This window comes from Talaromyces stipitatus, genomic scaffold, assembly GCF_000003125.1.
Source record: "Talaromyces stipitatus ATCC 10500 scf_1105507295511 genomic scaffold, whole genome shotgun sequence".
Classification (NCBI taxonomy): Eukaryota; Fungi; Ascomycota; class Eurotiomycetes; order Eurotiales; family Trichocomaceae; genus Talaromyces; species Talaromyces stipitatus.
In genome coordinates this window covers 1,623,389-1,637,861 of record NW_002990119.1, presented here as the reverse complement: position 1 = coordinate 1,637,861, position 14,473 = coordinate 1,623,389, and the positions used below count along the sequence as shown (strand labels likewise).

Genomic DNA, 14,473 nt, shown 5'->3' with positions numbered 1-14,473 from the left:
GGGTATCTACTTATGCTGGTGTGAGAATGCCAATATCAATATAGTAAGTCTTTAGGCAATAGAAACAGTCAGTCGATAATAACACAATATGTAATCTATGAGAGAAATCATACAAATACCAGTTAGATCACAGGGTGCATTATCACATCCCAACCCTACCCTAACCCCCACCCAGCTACTTGGGAACTTGGTCGACATTCTGTCTGTGATTGGCCAGAAAATGTATGAGGATTCCCATTCGGCCTCGATCATAGCTTAGAATTGCCTTTTGTCGATCAATGAGCGAATATTTGTCAGTTTACTTGTTGCATTGTTCAGAAAACACAGAAATACGCGAGTATCTATGTACTGAATACCCGGCAGAACGGTACAGCTAGATAAGCACAAGGATATTAAATTGGGCAGCAGCACTAGCTTCATTTTTGTTTCGTCGTTCTCTTTTTTTCTCTCTCATTTTAATCTTTTTATCTTTTCCTCATGTTACGCTAGATGGATTAGTTGCAGTGATATTAATTGTCTGACTAAGAGAAAACCCCTGTTGGCCGAAAATTTACAGATTCCCGACCCAGCCTGCTGGAACTTGGGACAAACCACTCCGATTAAACTACCCCAGTGGATGATTATTTTTCCTTTACTCACTGCGGAGGAGCATAGATTTAATTCTATTTATCAGTTCGACATAAACAATTCTTCCCGGTTATTTAGTATCGGGTCCTCAACTGCTACATCCGGCTTTCTACAACAGACTCAACAGAAACTACTTTGTTTCCGGGGAAGGTTGGGAGGCATTTTTCGTCGGAAGCTTTTCCGGACAATTTGGTTAACCCCGCGACTGGGAACAAGTTTGCATGAGAAGCGAGCAATGAGCGGCACTGGTACGCTGGAGATCGATGTAAGTTTCGCATCGGATTGAATGATAGTATCCTTACTATGAATTTCGAATTGCTGTTTGTGATCGCTGGTTTTGTCACGTGCGCATACTTACTTTCGGTCGATTTAAGAGCAGGGAGCTGTACGATGCTGAGACGATATTGAGCACCGAAGCGGAAAGCCGTAAATTGCCCTGTTCATTGGTCTTCTATGACAAAGACTAGAGAGAGACTGACTAGGTTCAGGCTACAGTCCCTCACTACAAAGCTACAACTTCGAAAATGGCCGCCGATACCATGCTTACCGCGACGGCTCCTATATGATGCCGAATGACGAAAAGGAGCAAGAGCGTCTCGACCTAGCACATCACATCTTCAAAATGCTTCTCCGTGGCCACCTGTATCGTGTTAGACTACCGCAATCGCTCCGGCACGTCCTCGATTTCGGCACCGGAACGGGTTCCTGGGCTATAGACTTTGCGGACGTACATCCGGACAGTCATGTTGTCGGAATCGATCTATCGCCTATTCAACCCAGTAATATTCCTCCCAATTGTCGGTTCTTTGTTGATGATATCGAGTCACCGTGGACTTTTGATTCAAAGTTTGATTTTATACATGGACGGGGGATGGCAGGATCGATTAAGGATTGGAATACATTGTTCCATCAAGCAATGGAAAACCTGAATGAAAATGGTGTCATTGAATTGCAGGAATATGAAGCGGTATATAAGTCGGATGACGGGACGTTGAATCGGGCGGAAGCGATCAAAACCTGGCAACAGAAGCTGAATGAAGCGAGTGAGCGGTATGTCTGCATGATGCCTGCCGTTCAGCCTGGCATCCACTGACGATAAATAGGGTCGGCCAACCAATGAACAGTGTAGAGACGCTCAAAGCACGATTAGAACGGGCAGGGTTTGTTGATGTGCGAGACGATGCATACAAGGTACCTCGACCACCCTCGTTATCCTTCTCAAAATCTCCGTTAAGCTGACCCATCAAACAGGTACCTGTAGGGCCCTGGCCCAAAGACCGGCGTCTCAAGGAATTAGGCTATATGATGCTCTTCCACTGTTTCGAGGCATTAGAAGCATTCACTTTAGCCCCCTTCACACGAGTCTTAGGCTGGTCCAGCGACGAAATGCGTCAATTGATGGAACGAGTCAAGGTGGAGTTGTCATCTGCTCGGAATCATTTGTATGTGGTAATTCATTTCATACATGGGCGGAAGCCGGGAAAATCTTAACCGATACTTTTCGTCTTGTTCTCCTTTTTCTGTCTTTCCAAACCTCCGTTGGGGGTTGTTTTGGCGTAAGGATATTTACGGCGGGTACCTCTAGGTACGCAAAGTACCTTTTGCACAATATTTATCACAAAACGATTGGACGAGGTCATTTGATCGATTCGTTCTGAAAACTGGGAGGATGTCTGATTCGACTTTCTATCAGATTCATAATTGGATTCTTGATGCTGATCCTGTTACCATGGATCATATACTTCCGGGCAATGCCCTATGTAGCAGGTCAACCCGTTCTCGGATATTGCGATGTAGTCATATTGAGGACCTAAAAAAGAATCTTCAGCATTGGATAAAGGCCTTTCTACTGAGTCGGCATGTATTGTTACGTACATGCTTGGCACGCAGAGTGTAGGACATGTCGGGCTAATGTGTCGAGTCCTAATCCACTCATTTAGAATTCACGGATATACCGAACCAGCGCGCGACACGTGTTTTGAATGTGTACGCATGTGTTCTGAGTAATGGTGAGACATTCACTTGGGTTTCTCTATTGTTTACGTAGACTCACGTAAACTCTCGCGGATATCCAGAAATGCAATCTGCATACATATTCACTGATTGGATATCTACCATAAGTTCTTGACTTCCAGGTTAGCTTGATTGATATTCAGGCCCGAAGGCCGAATAGATACTACTTTTGAAAGAGCATGCATTGATGTGCGTACAATTTTGCAGGTTTAACTCCGTTGAGGATATCAGTTCTTAGGCTAACGATGCATCTTGATTCGAGCCAACTTCCAAGTTATTTCGATCTACATACTACTCAAAACGTGTGTTCCAATGAAATAAAATGTCACTACACCCTCGATTGCAAATATTTGCAGGTTTCGATGGCTTGTTAGAGTGCCATGTATATCCACAAGTACTGCAAGCCCGACTTTCGGAAAACGTTCCTGCGTTTTTCCTGGGCGCTGAATCGTTTCCAGTCGAACGGAGTGAACGATTTCCGTACTTGAGGCTTCTGCTTTGCGTTACTCATGACTAGGATGTTGTTACTGTACCTGACGTTCTATTCAGGAACAAATGCGTGGCTTTCTCGACCTGCAATGTTGGTTCGAGGCAATTATTGTATAGATGCTTTTGGGGTTATTTGGGTCACTAAAGGGTAATATATTACCAGGGCTTTACATTAAGCTGTATAATCGGATTAATCAATCGACCTAATGACGATAATCTTTCCTAGAAATTAATTACACTGTGTAATGGCGGGCCAGCAATGTTGGTGATATGTTATGGATATCTGCTAAAAGATAGAGATATAATATATGGTCGACATTTTCCTGATTAGGAGATACCTCCTTCCTCTGACTACGGCACAGATTCCCTTTCTCTGATTGCTCAATATTAGAGCAATCTATGAATTCGTTTAATCACTGGCCATTTGATTTGATAGGTATGTATGGGACGAAGTATAGCGTCCACATGCATTCCATACAATTACGTTTTTACGACCTTATCAACCACATAGACACGGAACAGTGATCCCGTACTCAAAAATGAGACATTGGTCCCAACAGTATGGTGCTGCTTTCTAATGGTTATACATCTTCGAAAAAGTGGAATTTGTTTCTCTACCAAGACACAGAGTGACGGAATATCCAGCCAACGAACTAGCTACGAAGAGGATTTGACTAATGCAGAGACAGAATTAATCGTATTTGGCTTGCTAATATATTGTTCAAATGTAGATATTTCAGCCTGACTAGGAGCCTCGTTTCTGTATTGGTAGCTAAGTTAGTTGATTGTGTAGATATACTTCCAAGATCAATTGATTAGGGCTAGGTCTAGGGCTACCTAGTTCGACAAGATTGACAAGTGAACAATGCACCTATATCAGCCCGCAATAATCAGGGTCAAATAGCATCTACGTACTGATATTCTCGAGACCCTTGACTTCTATTAATAATTACAGCTTAGAATAGTCGCTCATTGATGAGCTGCATGTATCGTATGGAACTACCCAGTCAACATCTATGGTACGGACGGGACGGGACGGGACGCGCGGGCATCGACCCATGAACAGAAGGAGACGACAAGGAAACCTTGGAATGATATGCATCATGTATCCTCTTTTCATATCCTTTTCGAACCCCGGCTAGAAACTCGCCCAATGACTGCTCCCGATGAAGAAAGAAGACAACAGTTCTATTTTAGGGCTTCCGGAATACAGACTCGTGAGCCCATGTTCTGAAAAGTCGGTCAAGGAAGATCGTTGTAACATCGAGCCACTTGAATTATGCAGGTGAACTTATACCCTTGGAAGTCTATGATATTATAATTATAATTATAACACAGTATTCATTTAAACGATTTGGAGGAGGAAATACAGACTTGCCTGAATGGTAAAGCACTCACTTAGCCAGCGCCGCGACAGGCGCATCATCGTGCGGGTCATTTGTTCAAATGACTCGCTTGGACTTGAACCGTAAGTTCAGCCCATACGTATAACTACATGACCTGAATGGTTTGATTCGTACCTTTAACTTTATTTTCTGGGGACATCGAAGCAAGGCATGTGCACTGACTCCGATAGTGAGATGAATTCTACAAAGTTCACTCTCACATGTGGAGGAAGGTGAAGATGACTGAGCACATCAGGGAAGCCTAGGTAGCGATGATCTTATTCCTCTCTAACTCAAGTATCCATCAACGATGTAACTACATTTGCGTACACCGATGCAAGGAATCCTTCCTACTACTATTGTAATCAGCTAACCCGTCTCTAGTAAGCAATATCGAATGACCGCATGATGGGCCAAGTATGGGCTGAATATGTGCCTAGATACTTAGTCTCGTTCTCGACCGGATCCAACGAGCTATGAATCCCGCCTGTTTGGATCACCCTTGTCTGGACTTACAGGACGACCGGAATAGTCTCCGCGGTGGATTTTCAAACAATTGAATTAACGTCGAACACGTTGACAGGACCCCTCCAAGTAAGGATGCTCTTAACTTTGCAAATCATGCATGCTTTGCTGACAGCTTGTCAGAGGTGGGTTTACATCGTATAGACTTATGACGAGACGTACTTTTTATCGCCAGGGAATTTACTTTAAGCGGAGATTCAGGCGGGGTGAAAGCGAGGGACAAAAGGAAAGGAATGGAGGGGTAATTGCTCATAATAATTGTTGCTCTGATATCTTCCTGTGTAGTTTCTCAGGTATCAATCCACTGTGATCTTTCTCGTTAAGAATATCCTGTTAACCGCGTTTGTTTACAGATATTCCATCCTCTTTCTTGAGACCAAGGCCTCGTCATCTCCAATTCACTACTGCCACTGTGTATTGAGGTCTACAACCAACCAACAAATGAGCTTTAGCCATGGCATGCTGCTGTCACGTCACAAGCCGTTTCGGCGTTTTCATATCTGCAGGTCGACCAAGTCAGTAACCCCATCATGTATTGGCGGGGAGAATGGAGCAGGGGATTGAAACGTTCAATAGGTCAATGGGCAACTCTCTCTATCCACTATGCTTGTCGGAAACTTTCTTGTACGACTCTTATGGCTGGCCCTAATGTATGTGTAATATAGCCATGCGAAAACGGGTAGGTGGCATCTGATGTATCATTCTCTGGCGTCGGACCCAGGCCGGTGGGTTCCGACTTCTTCAGGTTCGTTAAAAACGTCTTTGCGAGTCGTTGGACTTGCCAGGATCAGACGCTAGGGATTATTAGCTGCATGGCATGGCTTTCTGATTATCCGTGCTAATATTGGGTGATGCCTGGATGCAGATGGAATCATTAATCCGTCAGACAAAAGAAGTTCTCTGCATGAAACCGAAGCTTGGGTATTTCTGTGCATGTGGCATTGCAGCTTGGATTGTTTGTGTCGACCCCTGCTTCATACGTAAATCAATAAAGGGAAGAACGAATCAGCAATCGAGCCTCAAAATGTGTGGTTTTTTCCCTTCTTTGGATGGTAGTGACTATAAATGATTCTCTGTTGATCAATCGAAGTTTTGCTTCGTGTATCCATTTAGGGTGGAAGTTAGGGCTAAAGCTTGTCATGCCATCCACATCGGTATTAGTAACTTGAATCAAGCGGAGACAGTAAGCTCAGCGAGAGGGGTACGGAAACATTCCAAGGATAATACAGAGGATCCTACTTATCAATCAAGTAAGACTAGACCGGACCACAGTAGATCGAGATTAGTTGTATCCTCGTTGCCTGGGTACTTATACAGCCAACTCCCTGTAGAACCGAGTTAGCCAAACTCAGATATTCGTCACTATCGAGTCATACAACTTCTATAACAAATTCCTAAAGAACATCATCATGCCTGAAGTAGACTATTTCCTCAATCTGCTCAACCTCGAGCATCTTCCTCCCTTGCCAGAAGATCCGGTCAAGAAAGCCGATATTGAGTCTGTCCTGAAAAATGGCTATGTTGCACTCGACAATCTTCTTACCGAAGAAGATGTCCAATCTCTTCGGGAAGAAGTTGATCGTTTGACGGGTGAAAGTCCACGAAAGGGTCGTCATATGTTCGAGGGAAGGGATACGATCAGAATTTATTCCTTGTTGAATAAGTATGTCACCTCTCCCAAGACCTCCATTTGCTGAATGAAAATCATATGCTGAATAACTGACTTAGGTCACGCAAGTTCGACAAGTGCTGCCTTCTCGATCGAGTTCTTGCCTTGAACGATTATTTCTTGATGAAAGGTTATACCATCTCTGCCACGTCGACTATACAGATTAATCCCGGAGAGAAGCCTCAGTTATTCCACCACGGTTCGTGCCTGCTCTCATGTGTTAATCATATATTTGCTGATGTTGTGACTGTCAGATGATGGATATACGTACCTTCCTCGTCCTCGCCCTCCAATGGGCGTTGCTATTATGATAGGTAATGTCTCCGAAGGATATTGTCCCCAACATGTGCTGATAGGCCCCAAAATTAAAGCAATCGACGACTTCACTGCAGAGAACGGTGCAACCTTGATGATCCCTGGCAGCCACCTCTGGGACTCCAAACGAAGACCGACTATGGAAGAGGCTGTGCCTATGGTAGGCAAGGCTGGCACTGTCTTGTATGTTCCACCTCTCCCGACGCCTGATTGAAACAAATTACCATGAAAAGAGGAGAAGATATCTCTAACAGAATATAGCTACTTCCTCGGTACAACCTGGCACTGTGGTGGCCCTAACGTGTCCGATAAACCTCGTCGTGCAGCGACCATTCAATGGTGTCAGCCATATGTACGTGTCCTCGTACAATTCACGGAAGTTGTCAGGGACTAATTTTCGAAACAGATCCGTGCCGTCGAGAACCAATTCCTCGCTGTCGACCCTCGTCGTTTGGCAGAGATCCCAGATGATATTGTTAAGATGATGGGCTACGGCTTACAGAAGCCATTCATCGGGTATGGTACGTGTATTTCCCCGGCATGTCTAATGGTGTCAATTTTGGAAATGGATAGCCAGATGAAAACTGACAAGTATCTCGTATAGTGGATGGTCTCGATCCTCTCAAGGGAGCACGGCGTATGGTTGACTGGCTTCAACAACCCCTTGATGCCCACCCACCTGCTTTTGCGACGATGACCTGAATCACCACATAGCTTCCGATATGACCCCTTTTGGGTTTTTTCTTTACCTCCTTTGCTTCAAGTTCCTTCAATTCGGCGCTGGAGTCCATATTATTCGTCGTGACCTTCCAGGCAATATAGTATGCACATGTTTAGCAAGCGATACCTATACCAGAACAGCCCATCATATACAGATTAACGAATTATGACTTTGATTATGAATATACATAAGATATTACGTATAGAATGAATGTTGTAGTAAGAGTAAAAGAAGTTGTCGGACAGCGCGAGACGTCCGCAGTGCGCTAACCACAAATGGACAAGTACATGCTAACCTAACAAGTTTACACCATCGTCATCCTCGGACAACTTCACCCTCAACCTTCAACTTCGCAAGACATTCAAATGGCCAGCACTGCTTCTTAGAGGGACAAATATAATCTGAGTCCCGAGTCGCATGCGAAATATATTACTGGAGCCGCGCATTCGCTAGCAGACTTGCATTTTCCTGGTATCGTTGTCCAATATGAATCCACACATCTCCGTACCGCGACAACACAGCATCCCCTCCAGCTTCGGAGGGAGTTCCGGCGCTGGCTCAGCCGGACGAGGGAGTTCGAGTATCAAGATGCCGAGATTCTTCAAAAGGTCCTACCACCTTTTATGCAATGTTGGCTCTTTGTGCCTGAGTGCTAACACTGTTGCGTTAGGTTATTCAAGTTCCCGCAGATGGACTTTGAGATGGCCATTTGGGAAATGACATCGCTATTGATTGCGCCTAAGAAAGTCTTTAAATCAATGTACTATCATGTAAGTTATTACCCTCGGAGAGCTAGACTGGATTGCAGCTAATCGGTGAATGCCTACAGAAACGTAATAACTTCCTCCAAACGTCGATAATAAAACTATGAAACTGACCGCGCAATCTCAGAAACAAAAAACACCTGGCACCGACCCGACCCATCATTTACCTACCTCCTCTCTTTCTTTCTCCTCTTAACAGCGCTAGCCTGGGGACTCGCCTACTCTCCCAGTTTCGGATCCATATTCCGCCTCTCGATTCTGTTCGTATTTGTACATTTCATCGGAACATCATTGCTCATCTCGACAATCGCATATTTTGCTGTTGGACGCATATTCGGCCCCAAGGGGGCAGCGGCGAGTTTGACGGGATTATCTCGAGGGTCAAGGATGCCTAGACGTGGTGCTGCGCAGGGATTATTTGCGCAGCCGGGTGAGAAGGAGCAGATTGAGTTTGGGTATTGTTTTGATGTCGGTTTCCCCTTCCATTTAAAACTATATGTTCATACTTCTAATTTATTACTTCCAGGTCTCGAATAGAGCTTTCTTCCCTCTCTACCTGCACCTTTACGTCCTCCAATTCCTCCTTTTACCAATCCTCACCCGCAACCCACCAAATTTCCTTACCACGTTTCTAGGGAACACACTCTACCTCTCCGCACTACTCTACTATACATATATCACCTTTCTCGGATACAATGCTTTACCGTTTTTACACAACACGGAATTGTTGTTACTTCCCATCTTGGTGTTGTCGATACTATGGTTGGTGAGTCTGATTGCGGGTTGGAATGTTGTTACTCAGGGTCGTGGTGTTGAGGGTTTGTTTTGGGGGGTGTGAGACCTGCTATATATAATATCATACGATACGTCTATGCCGAGGTAAAAAGGCCCTGAAAGAATTGATGGCTTCTTCGTTTTGTGTCATATTCTTCTTTGTTTTGCTGATGTTTACATTACTCATGCAAGTGCCATATCAGCATTTGTTTCGCATCGAATAGGCGTTTGGCGTACTTTTCTGTTCATCTACTTATCTTCCAGCCTGCACCGTCAGTTACCTTCGTGTCTACAAATTCATGAGACTTGTCATTAACCAGTGCGTGTGCTTGAAAATAATATATTGTATTCTCAATATAGACCAAGGAGGCAGATTCTGACCAACGCCTTGTTCGATCGGTAATGATTTTAACGAATACCGATATTGATGTAGCCCGCTCCACAGATGTAACCCATCACTTCTTGGAAACTTTCTTACCACCTCGTGGTTTCCCCATCGCTGCTTCACGAAGCTTCATTTCGCGCTCAGTAATCTCCTCCTGGCGAGCCTTTTGCTGTGCTTCCTTCTCCTCCTTCTCAGCTTCTCTGCGCGCTTTCTCGGCCTCTCGACGCTCTCGCACAAGTCTCAACCGCTCCATATCGGCGCGTGCTTCGTCCGTCTTACCTTCCATGTGTAACTTCATGTATCGCTCGCGAGCCTGCTGGGCCTCTAAAGCCTCTCGCTCACGTCGAGATAATTGTTCCGTGGTCTTCGGTTTTCGCTCAGGTGCAGCAGCAGTATCAGCAGGAAGGGCTGCTCGTGCTTGGGAGCGGGATTTGGCTGAATGGTTTGGGTTGGCGGGTAAATCCTCATTGTCATCGTCATCTTCGTCCTCGGAGTCTGTCGGCGGCAAATCACCGGGTTGAGCGACTTGTTGGTTTTTCTTTCTAATGGCCGCTTCTTTCTTTGCTTTTGCAGCTGCCTTTCGTTGTTCACGGGTCATTTCTTCGGGTGCCACTCTCGATGGGCCGGGGGCATCGTCGTCGTCTTCGGAAAACTCTTCCTCTGAAGAATCTTCTTCCTCTTCTGATGATGGTTCATCTGCGGGATCCTGTTGAGTGGGAAACAGGTTCAATGAGTCATTGATCCATAGTTGCAAAACAGATGTGATTGTTTCTTACCCTCCACATGCCTAACGGATTACCATCCTTGTCAACCGGTTGTACATCTCGACTAAAATGCTTGCCACCTGTGTCACAAAAATGAGCCATGGGCTTTGCGCATGCTACGGCGAAGGACTCCGGTACAAACCTCCTCTAGTAGGTTTTGAGAATTTTCCACCACGACCACGAGGAGCCATGATCAAGGTAGATTGGCGAATGAAATATCTGATCTGGAAGATAGTCCTTGTGCATTAGCACAGCTCAATCTCTGAGAGCTATAAGGGAAAGCCATAGCTACCTAAACGGATTCGATCAGGCCAAACACTGTCTGAGCTTGACTTCTTTGTCGTATGATCGCTGGGATAAAGTACTGCGTCTTTGTTTGGAGAGAAACCTGTTCAGCCTGAAAAGTCTGAAGCAACAAGATGTGATGCAGAAAGTGATATTTGCCAGATCTTTAGTTGGTAGACAGCCGTTCGGTGTAAGCAGCTCAAAGAAGCCCCTCGGTACCCCTCCTGCCTCAAAAAGACGTGGGTCTCCCACCTGTCCCTTCGTCAGCCAATGAGAGCGACTTTGTTCCTAAGTCGATCTCCCCCGGATTTTCTTGACTTGACAATCTCTCTCTCTTTCATACATCAGGATTGATGTTTCATCGTACGGTCTGGTCATAATGATGTCTTGACATGGAAGACTATCCCATCACAGGATTTACTTCAGTGTCGTTTTGTCAGGTTGCTACAGAGGACCTGGCGAGTTGCTATAAGACACTATTGGAACGGTCTAGGGGGCTTCTCAAAATTAATATAACATGGGTTTCAGGACAATCCTATCTTGAATAGCATGAGCTCTCAGGAAAGGTGTCCGAATGACTCATGAGCCGTACAACCATTGTTGCGGTTTCTCTCACGAACCGGAAGCTCTCACGATGTTAGGGCTAGGGCTAGGACTAGTCAGACGACGCGAGCGGGTTGACCTATGATATCTGACCACGATATGGACAGGCTATCTGAACTACTATAGAGTTGTGTTGATTCCATTATATGCGAAAGCAGAGCTGAGGCAAGAGAGCGGAGAGTAGGTGCGTCTACGAAACCTATCCGACCAAAGACCCATTGAGAGGCACAGTAACAGCATGTGTCACCTCGTTTCTATCAGTAACTGATGTATACGCGAGTTTTGGTATGATGCTGATACATTAGACACATCTACGGCCCTGGTCAGCACAATCAAGCTTTCATATATGGATGTTTCTCTCGAGAATATTCTACCAAGGATATCCTGCGAATACATGAGGCACAGTCATCTAGATTGAACACGGATCAGAAAGCAATGATATAAATTTCATGCTATGGACCAAAATACCGAACATTACTGGCGGACTTTATACTGAGGATATTTATCTGCCAAGGATTCCCCTCAGCTGGGGTAGCATTCACCCGAGAGACCGAGGAGAGATTCTCCACCAACGACGGGTGCTTCACGACGTACTATCCAGTGAAACTCAAGCTGCCCATGGTAGATGTGCCTGCAGAAGAAGGATGCTGTCGGTTAAATGGAGGGTCGTCTTAGTAGTTACACGGTGGAGGTTTCAAGGCCTTGTCGATGGAGTTTATATGCCAGGGCCACCTGGTAGATGCGAGAAGTCGTTCAACTCTGCTCTGAAAAGTAAAGAGAGCCAGGGAAGACATTCAATCGAAAGACTACGGCCATGAAGAACGCACTTTCCATCCTATGCGCCTTCGGCGCGTTTCACGTGAGTAGTGTGACAGCTGCAACGCTCTACCTTGCAGGTGACTCAACAATGGCACCTGGCGGTGGTGGCTCAGGAACTGATGGTATCAAATCATTATACCGGTCATGAGTAGGGAATGCTAAATGTTTCCAGGATGGGGTCAATATCTGGCATCATATTTATCCCTAACTATCAGCAACGACGCAGTTGCTGGCCGTAGTGCCCGCTCCTATACGCGCGAAAGACGTTTCAATACCATCGCCTCCGATATCAATCCTGGAGACTTTGTCGTCATTGAATTTGGACACAATGACGGTGGCTCACTGACCCCAACTGACAACGGTCGCACAGATTGCCCAGGAGAAGGATCCCAGACATGTTCAACCACGTATAACGGAGTCCACGAAACTGTCTTGACGTTCCCTGCCTACCTCGAAGATGCAGCTGCAACTTTCAGGGCGAAAGGTGCTCATGTGATTATCTCCAGCCAAACGCCCAACAACCCCTGGGAAACTGGTAATTTCCAATACTCACCGTCTCGATTCGTGGGATATGCTGAACTTGCTGCTCAAAAATCTGGGGTGGAATATGTTGATCACGGGGCTTATGTCGCGAGTATCTTTGAACAATTGGGAAAGTCGACGGTGGATTCATATTTCCCTAATGATCATACTCATACCAGTGTAGCTGGTGCTAATGTTGTGGCACAAGCTTTCTTGAAGGGTGTCGTTTGTGGTAATTCGAGTTTGAGGAGTTATCTCACTTCAACTGATTTTGCGGGGCAGTGTCTGTAGCAGTTGCTGTGCATGATTCACATAAATGGGATTCTCCGATTTCTGACCATGTGATGTGATTTGGCATGCATATTCCTGTAAAGTCTCGGCCACAATCAAATGATGGGATTCATTTCAGCGACGTCAGACTGTGAGTTGATGTCGGCCTTCACGTTTATACTAAGGCACGTTTATACCTGTTCAGCCTTGTTTCGGCATTACACATCCGTAAACATGTAATTAAGATTTAACTCACCTTACTTCAGGCGAACCAAAAGCTCAAAGTCGAGGAGACAAGGCCCATCTAGAGCGACAACAGTACGGGCTGACTCCTGTGATTCTTGCCTTATGCAAGGCAATCAAAACTCTACTTCAGAGTTGACCGACTTTTGTTTTGTCAACATCCAAGGACCAAGACGTTGCAAGACCATAAGTTCAATGACGCTGGGCAATAACTTAAGCATATGCCTGGCATGTCAGATCCCGAGAGCTCTTGAAGCCAACGCCACATGTTGATCAGAGCAGATCGACACAAGTTTCCAAGGTTGAGCCACCCCCAGAATAAACTAGAACTGATTCAGGGGCGAGTCAGCGTTAGCTGTTGGTTCCCCAAAATCTTGGAATGGGGCAGCAATTAGGCATGCTTTCAAATGTTAACTATGAGTTATGTACATACAAGTATATTGTAATACGATGAAGGTATCTCATTAATACTTACAATCTGTCTGGAAACGATTGACCCCTATGTATGAAGTATCGTAATTGTATGCGTAACGTCAGTAACAATATACCAAATATATGAAGGACTCCATCAGCATTGAGCATAGCCACATAAACCTCGGATTCAGACAGATTTGATTTGTCATAAAGATATCGGTTCCTGTCGTCAAAGATCAGAAATAAGGGGGTTGAATTAGGCATCAAGATTATCTGAAGCTGCGTAGCTTTTAGCTTTGGATACAAGTTGAACACCTAGACCAACTTTACCAAGTACCGTATCAGCTTCTGATCAGCGGATACAAGTTGCATATTCCATATGTAGTAAAAGCAAAACTAAGTTTGATTACGAGCTGAAAGTATTCCGTAATCATTGAAACTGTAAAATTCGGGTGATTGTCTTACAGTTCCAAGCTGCTAGTTCATGATAGGTTCGTGGTGTAACTATCCCAATACAGGGTATCGAATACATGCTTATAGCGGCGAATACGCGTATGGCTTTCATTGACATGTATTTCAAGACAATGCATAACTATTCAGGTCACTCGTATTCCTTACCCCAAACAGTAACCAGGGCGGAAAGATCTTGCTCGGACGAAAATGTAAGGAATCATCCGACTGGCTTTGACTGCCCTCGTAACTGAGCGTGTGTGATTGGAGTAACAAAAGGCTAGGGTTAGTTAGTGCTTATTGGCATGGATGCAAGACTGTCATTAAATGTCAAATATGGGGCCGTATGAGGGCCATTTTTTCAGGGTCTAATAAATTGGTTGCATTGCGTATTACAAATCAACAGTTCTATATATACGAAGTCCTCGATATACCG

The 14,473-nt window shown here is 45.0% G+C and overlaps 5 protein-coding genes across 6 annotated transcripts, besides 2 other annotated features; 4 read left to right on the top strand and 1 right to left on the bottom strand.

The window, feature by feature from the left end:
* The first annotated feature begins 477 nt into the window (after nucleotides 1-477).
* TSTA_103150 (uncharacterized protein) lies at nucleotides 478-2,463 on the top strand. Of its 2 annotated transcripts, none has more exons than XM_002486281.1 (5): nucleotides 478-892; nucleotides 1,007-1,053; nucleotides 1,116-1,677; nucleotides 1,731-1,818; nucleotides 1,879-2,463. In XM_002486281.1, coding segments are annotated over exons 1-5 (939 nt in total). In that variant the 5' UTR covers nucleotides 478-890; the 3' UTR covers nucleotides 2,119-2,463. The 2 variants fall into 2 exon arrangements, with proteins under 2 accessions (XP_002486326.1, XP_002486327.1); XM_002486282.1 differs by having other exon boundaries at nucleotides 1,002-1,053.
* Nucleotides 2,464-4,152: 1,689 nt separating this feature from the next.
* Nucleotides 4,153-4,172: a microsatellite.
* Nucleotides 4,173-4,441: 269 nt separating this feature from the next.
* Nucleotides 4,442-4,462: a sequence feature (AT_rich).
* A 1,921-nt stretch (nucleotides 4,463-6,383) lies between these two features.
* TSTA_103140 (uncharacterized protein) lies at nucleotides 6,384-7,924 on the top strand. Its single transcript, XM_002486280.1, has 7 exons — nucleotides 6,384-6,702; nucleotides 6,768-6,907; nucleotides 6,963-7,022; nucleotides 7,080-7,206; nucleotides 7,285-7,375; nucleotides 7,430-7,544; nucleotides 7,628-7,924. The coding sequence occupies exons 1-7, from the start codon at nucleotides 6,449-6,451 to the stop codon at nucleotides 7,723-7,725; spliced, it is 885 nt and encodes a 294-aa protein (XP_002486325.1). The 5' UTR covers nucleotides 6,384-6,448; the 3' UTR covers nucleotides 7,726-7,924.
* A 166-nt stretch (nucleotides 7,925-8,090) lies between these two features.
* On the top strand, nucleotides 8,091-10,371 carry TSTA_103130 (integral membrane protein, putative). The gene is made up of 5 exons (XM_002486279.1): nucleotides 8,091-8,352; nucleotides 8,415-8,514; nucleotides 8,574-8,577; nucleotides 8,636-8,976; nucleotides 9,035-10,371. The coding sequence occupies exons 1-5, from the start codon at nucleotides 8,231-8,233 to the stop codon at nucleotides 9,344-9,346; spliced, it is 879 nt and encodes a 292-aa protein (XP_002486324.1). The 5' UTR covers nucleotides 8,091-8,230; the 3' UTR covers nucleotides 9,347-10,371.
* Nucleotides 9,049-10,912, bottom strand: TSTA_103120 (uncharacterized protein). Its single transcript, XM_002486278.1, has 4 exons — nucleotides 10,724-10,912; nucleotides 10,574-10,655; nucleotides 10,444-10,511; nucleotides 9,049-10,373 (listed from the first exon to the last, which is right to left on the bottom strand). Exons 2-4 carry the CDS (start codon nucleotides 10,620-10,622, stop codon nucleotides 9,738-9,740), a joined length of 753 nt encoding a protein of 250 aa, XP_002486323.1. The 5' UTR covers nucleotides 10,623-10,655; nucleotides 10,724-10,912; the 3' UTR covers nucleotides 9,049-9,737.
* Nucleotides 10,913-11,869: 957 nt separating this feature from the next.
* TSTA_103110 (rhamnogalacturonan acetylesterase RgaE) lies at nucleotides 11,870-13,089 on the top strand. The gene is made up of 2 exons (XM_002486277.1): nucleotides 11,870-12,260; nucleotides 12,311-13,089. The coding sequence occupies exons 1-2, from the start codon at nucleotides 12,134-12,136 to the stop codon at nucleotides 12,949-12,951; spliced, it is 768 nt and encodes a 255-aa protein (XP_002486322.1). The 5' UTR covers nucleotides 11,870-12,133; the 3' UTR covers nucleotides 12,952-13,089.
* Nucleotides 13,090-14,473: the final 1,384 nt, after the last annotated feature.

Bases quoted from the DNA above. Each gene is read 5' to 3' on its own strand.
- TSTA_103130 (XM_002486279.1), top strand. From the start codon at position 8,231: ATGAATCCACACATCTCCGTACCGCGACAACACAGCATCCCCTCCAGC. The intron at 8,353-8,414 runs GTCCTACCACCT...CTGTTGCGTTAG, and splicing joins ATGCCGAGATTCTTCAAAAG to GTTATTCAAGTTCCCGCAGA. The intron at 8,977-9,034 runs GTCGGTTTCCCC...TATTACTTCCAG, and splicing joins AGTTTGGGTATTGTTTTGAT to GTCTCGAATAGAGCTTTCTT.
- TSTA_103110 (XM_002486277.1), top strand. From the start codon at position 12,134: ATGAAGAACGCACTTTCCATCCTATGCGCCTTCGGCGCGTTTCACGTG. The intron at 12,261-12,310 runs GTATCAAATCAT...AAATGTTTCCAG, and splicing joins TGGTGGCTCAGGAACTGATG to GATGGGGTCAATATCTGGCA.
- TSTA_103140 (XM_002486280.1), top strand. From the start codon at position 6,449: ATGCCTGAAGTAGACTATTTCCTCAATCTGCTCAACCTCGAGCATCTT. The intron at 6,908-6,962 runs GTTCGTGCCTGC...TGTGACTGTCAG, and splicing joins GCCTCAGTTATTCCACCACG to ATGATGGATATACGTACCTT. The intron at 7,023-7,079 runs GTAATGTCTCCG...CCAAAATTAAAG, and splicing joins GGGCGTTGCTATTATGATAG to CAATCGACGACTTCACTGCA.
- TSTA_103120 (XM_002486278.1), bottom strand. From the start codon at position 10,622: ATGGCTCCTCGTGGTCGTGGTGGAAAATTCTCAAAACCTACTAGAGGA. The intron at 10,512-10,573 runs GTTTGTACCGGA...TTTGTGACACAG, and splicing joins CTCAAAACCTACTAGAGGAG to GTGGCAAGCATTTTAGTCGA. The intron at 10,374-10,443 runs GTAAGAAACAAT...CCCACTCAACAG, and splicing joins ATCCGTTAGGCATGTGGAGG to GATCCCGCAGATGAACCATC.
- TSTA_103150 (XM_002486282.1), top strand. From the start codon at position 617: ATGATTATTTTTCCTTTACTCACTGCGGAGGAGCATAGATTTAATTCT. The intron at 893-1,001 runs GTAAGTTTCGCA...GGTCGATTTAAG, and splicing joins CTGGTACGCTGGAGATCGAT to AGCAGGGAGCTGTACGATGC. The intron at 1,678-1,730 runs GTATGTCTGCAT...GACGATAAATAG, and splicing joins CTGAATGAAGCGAGTGAGCG to GGTCGGCCAACCAATGAACA.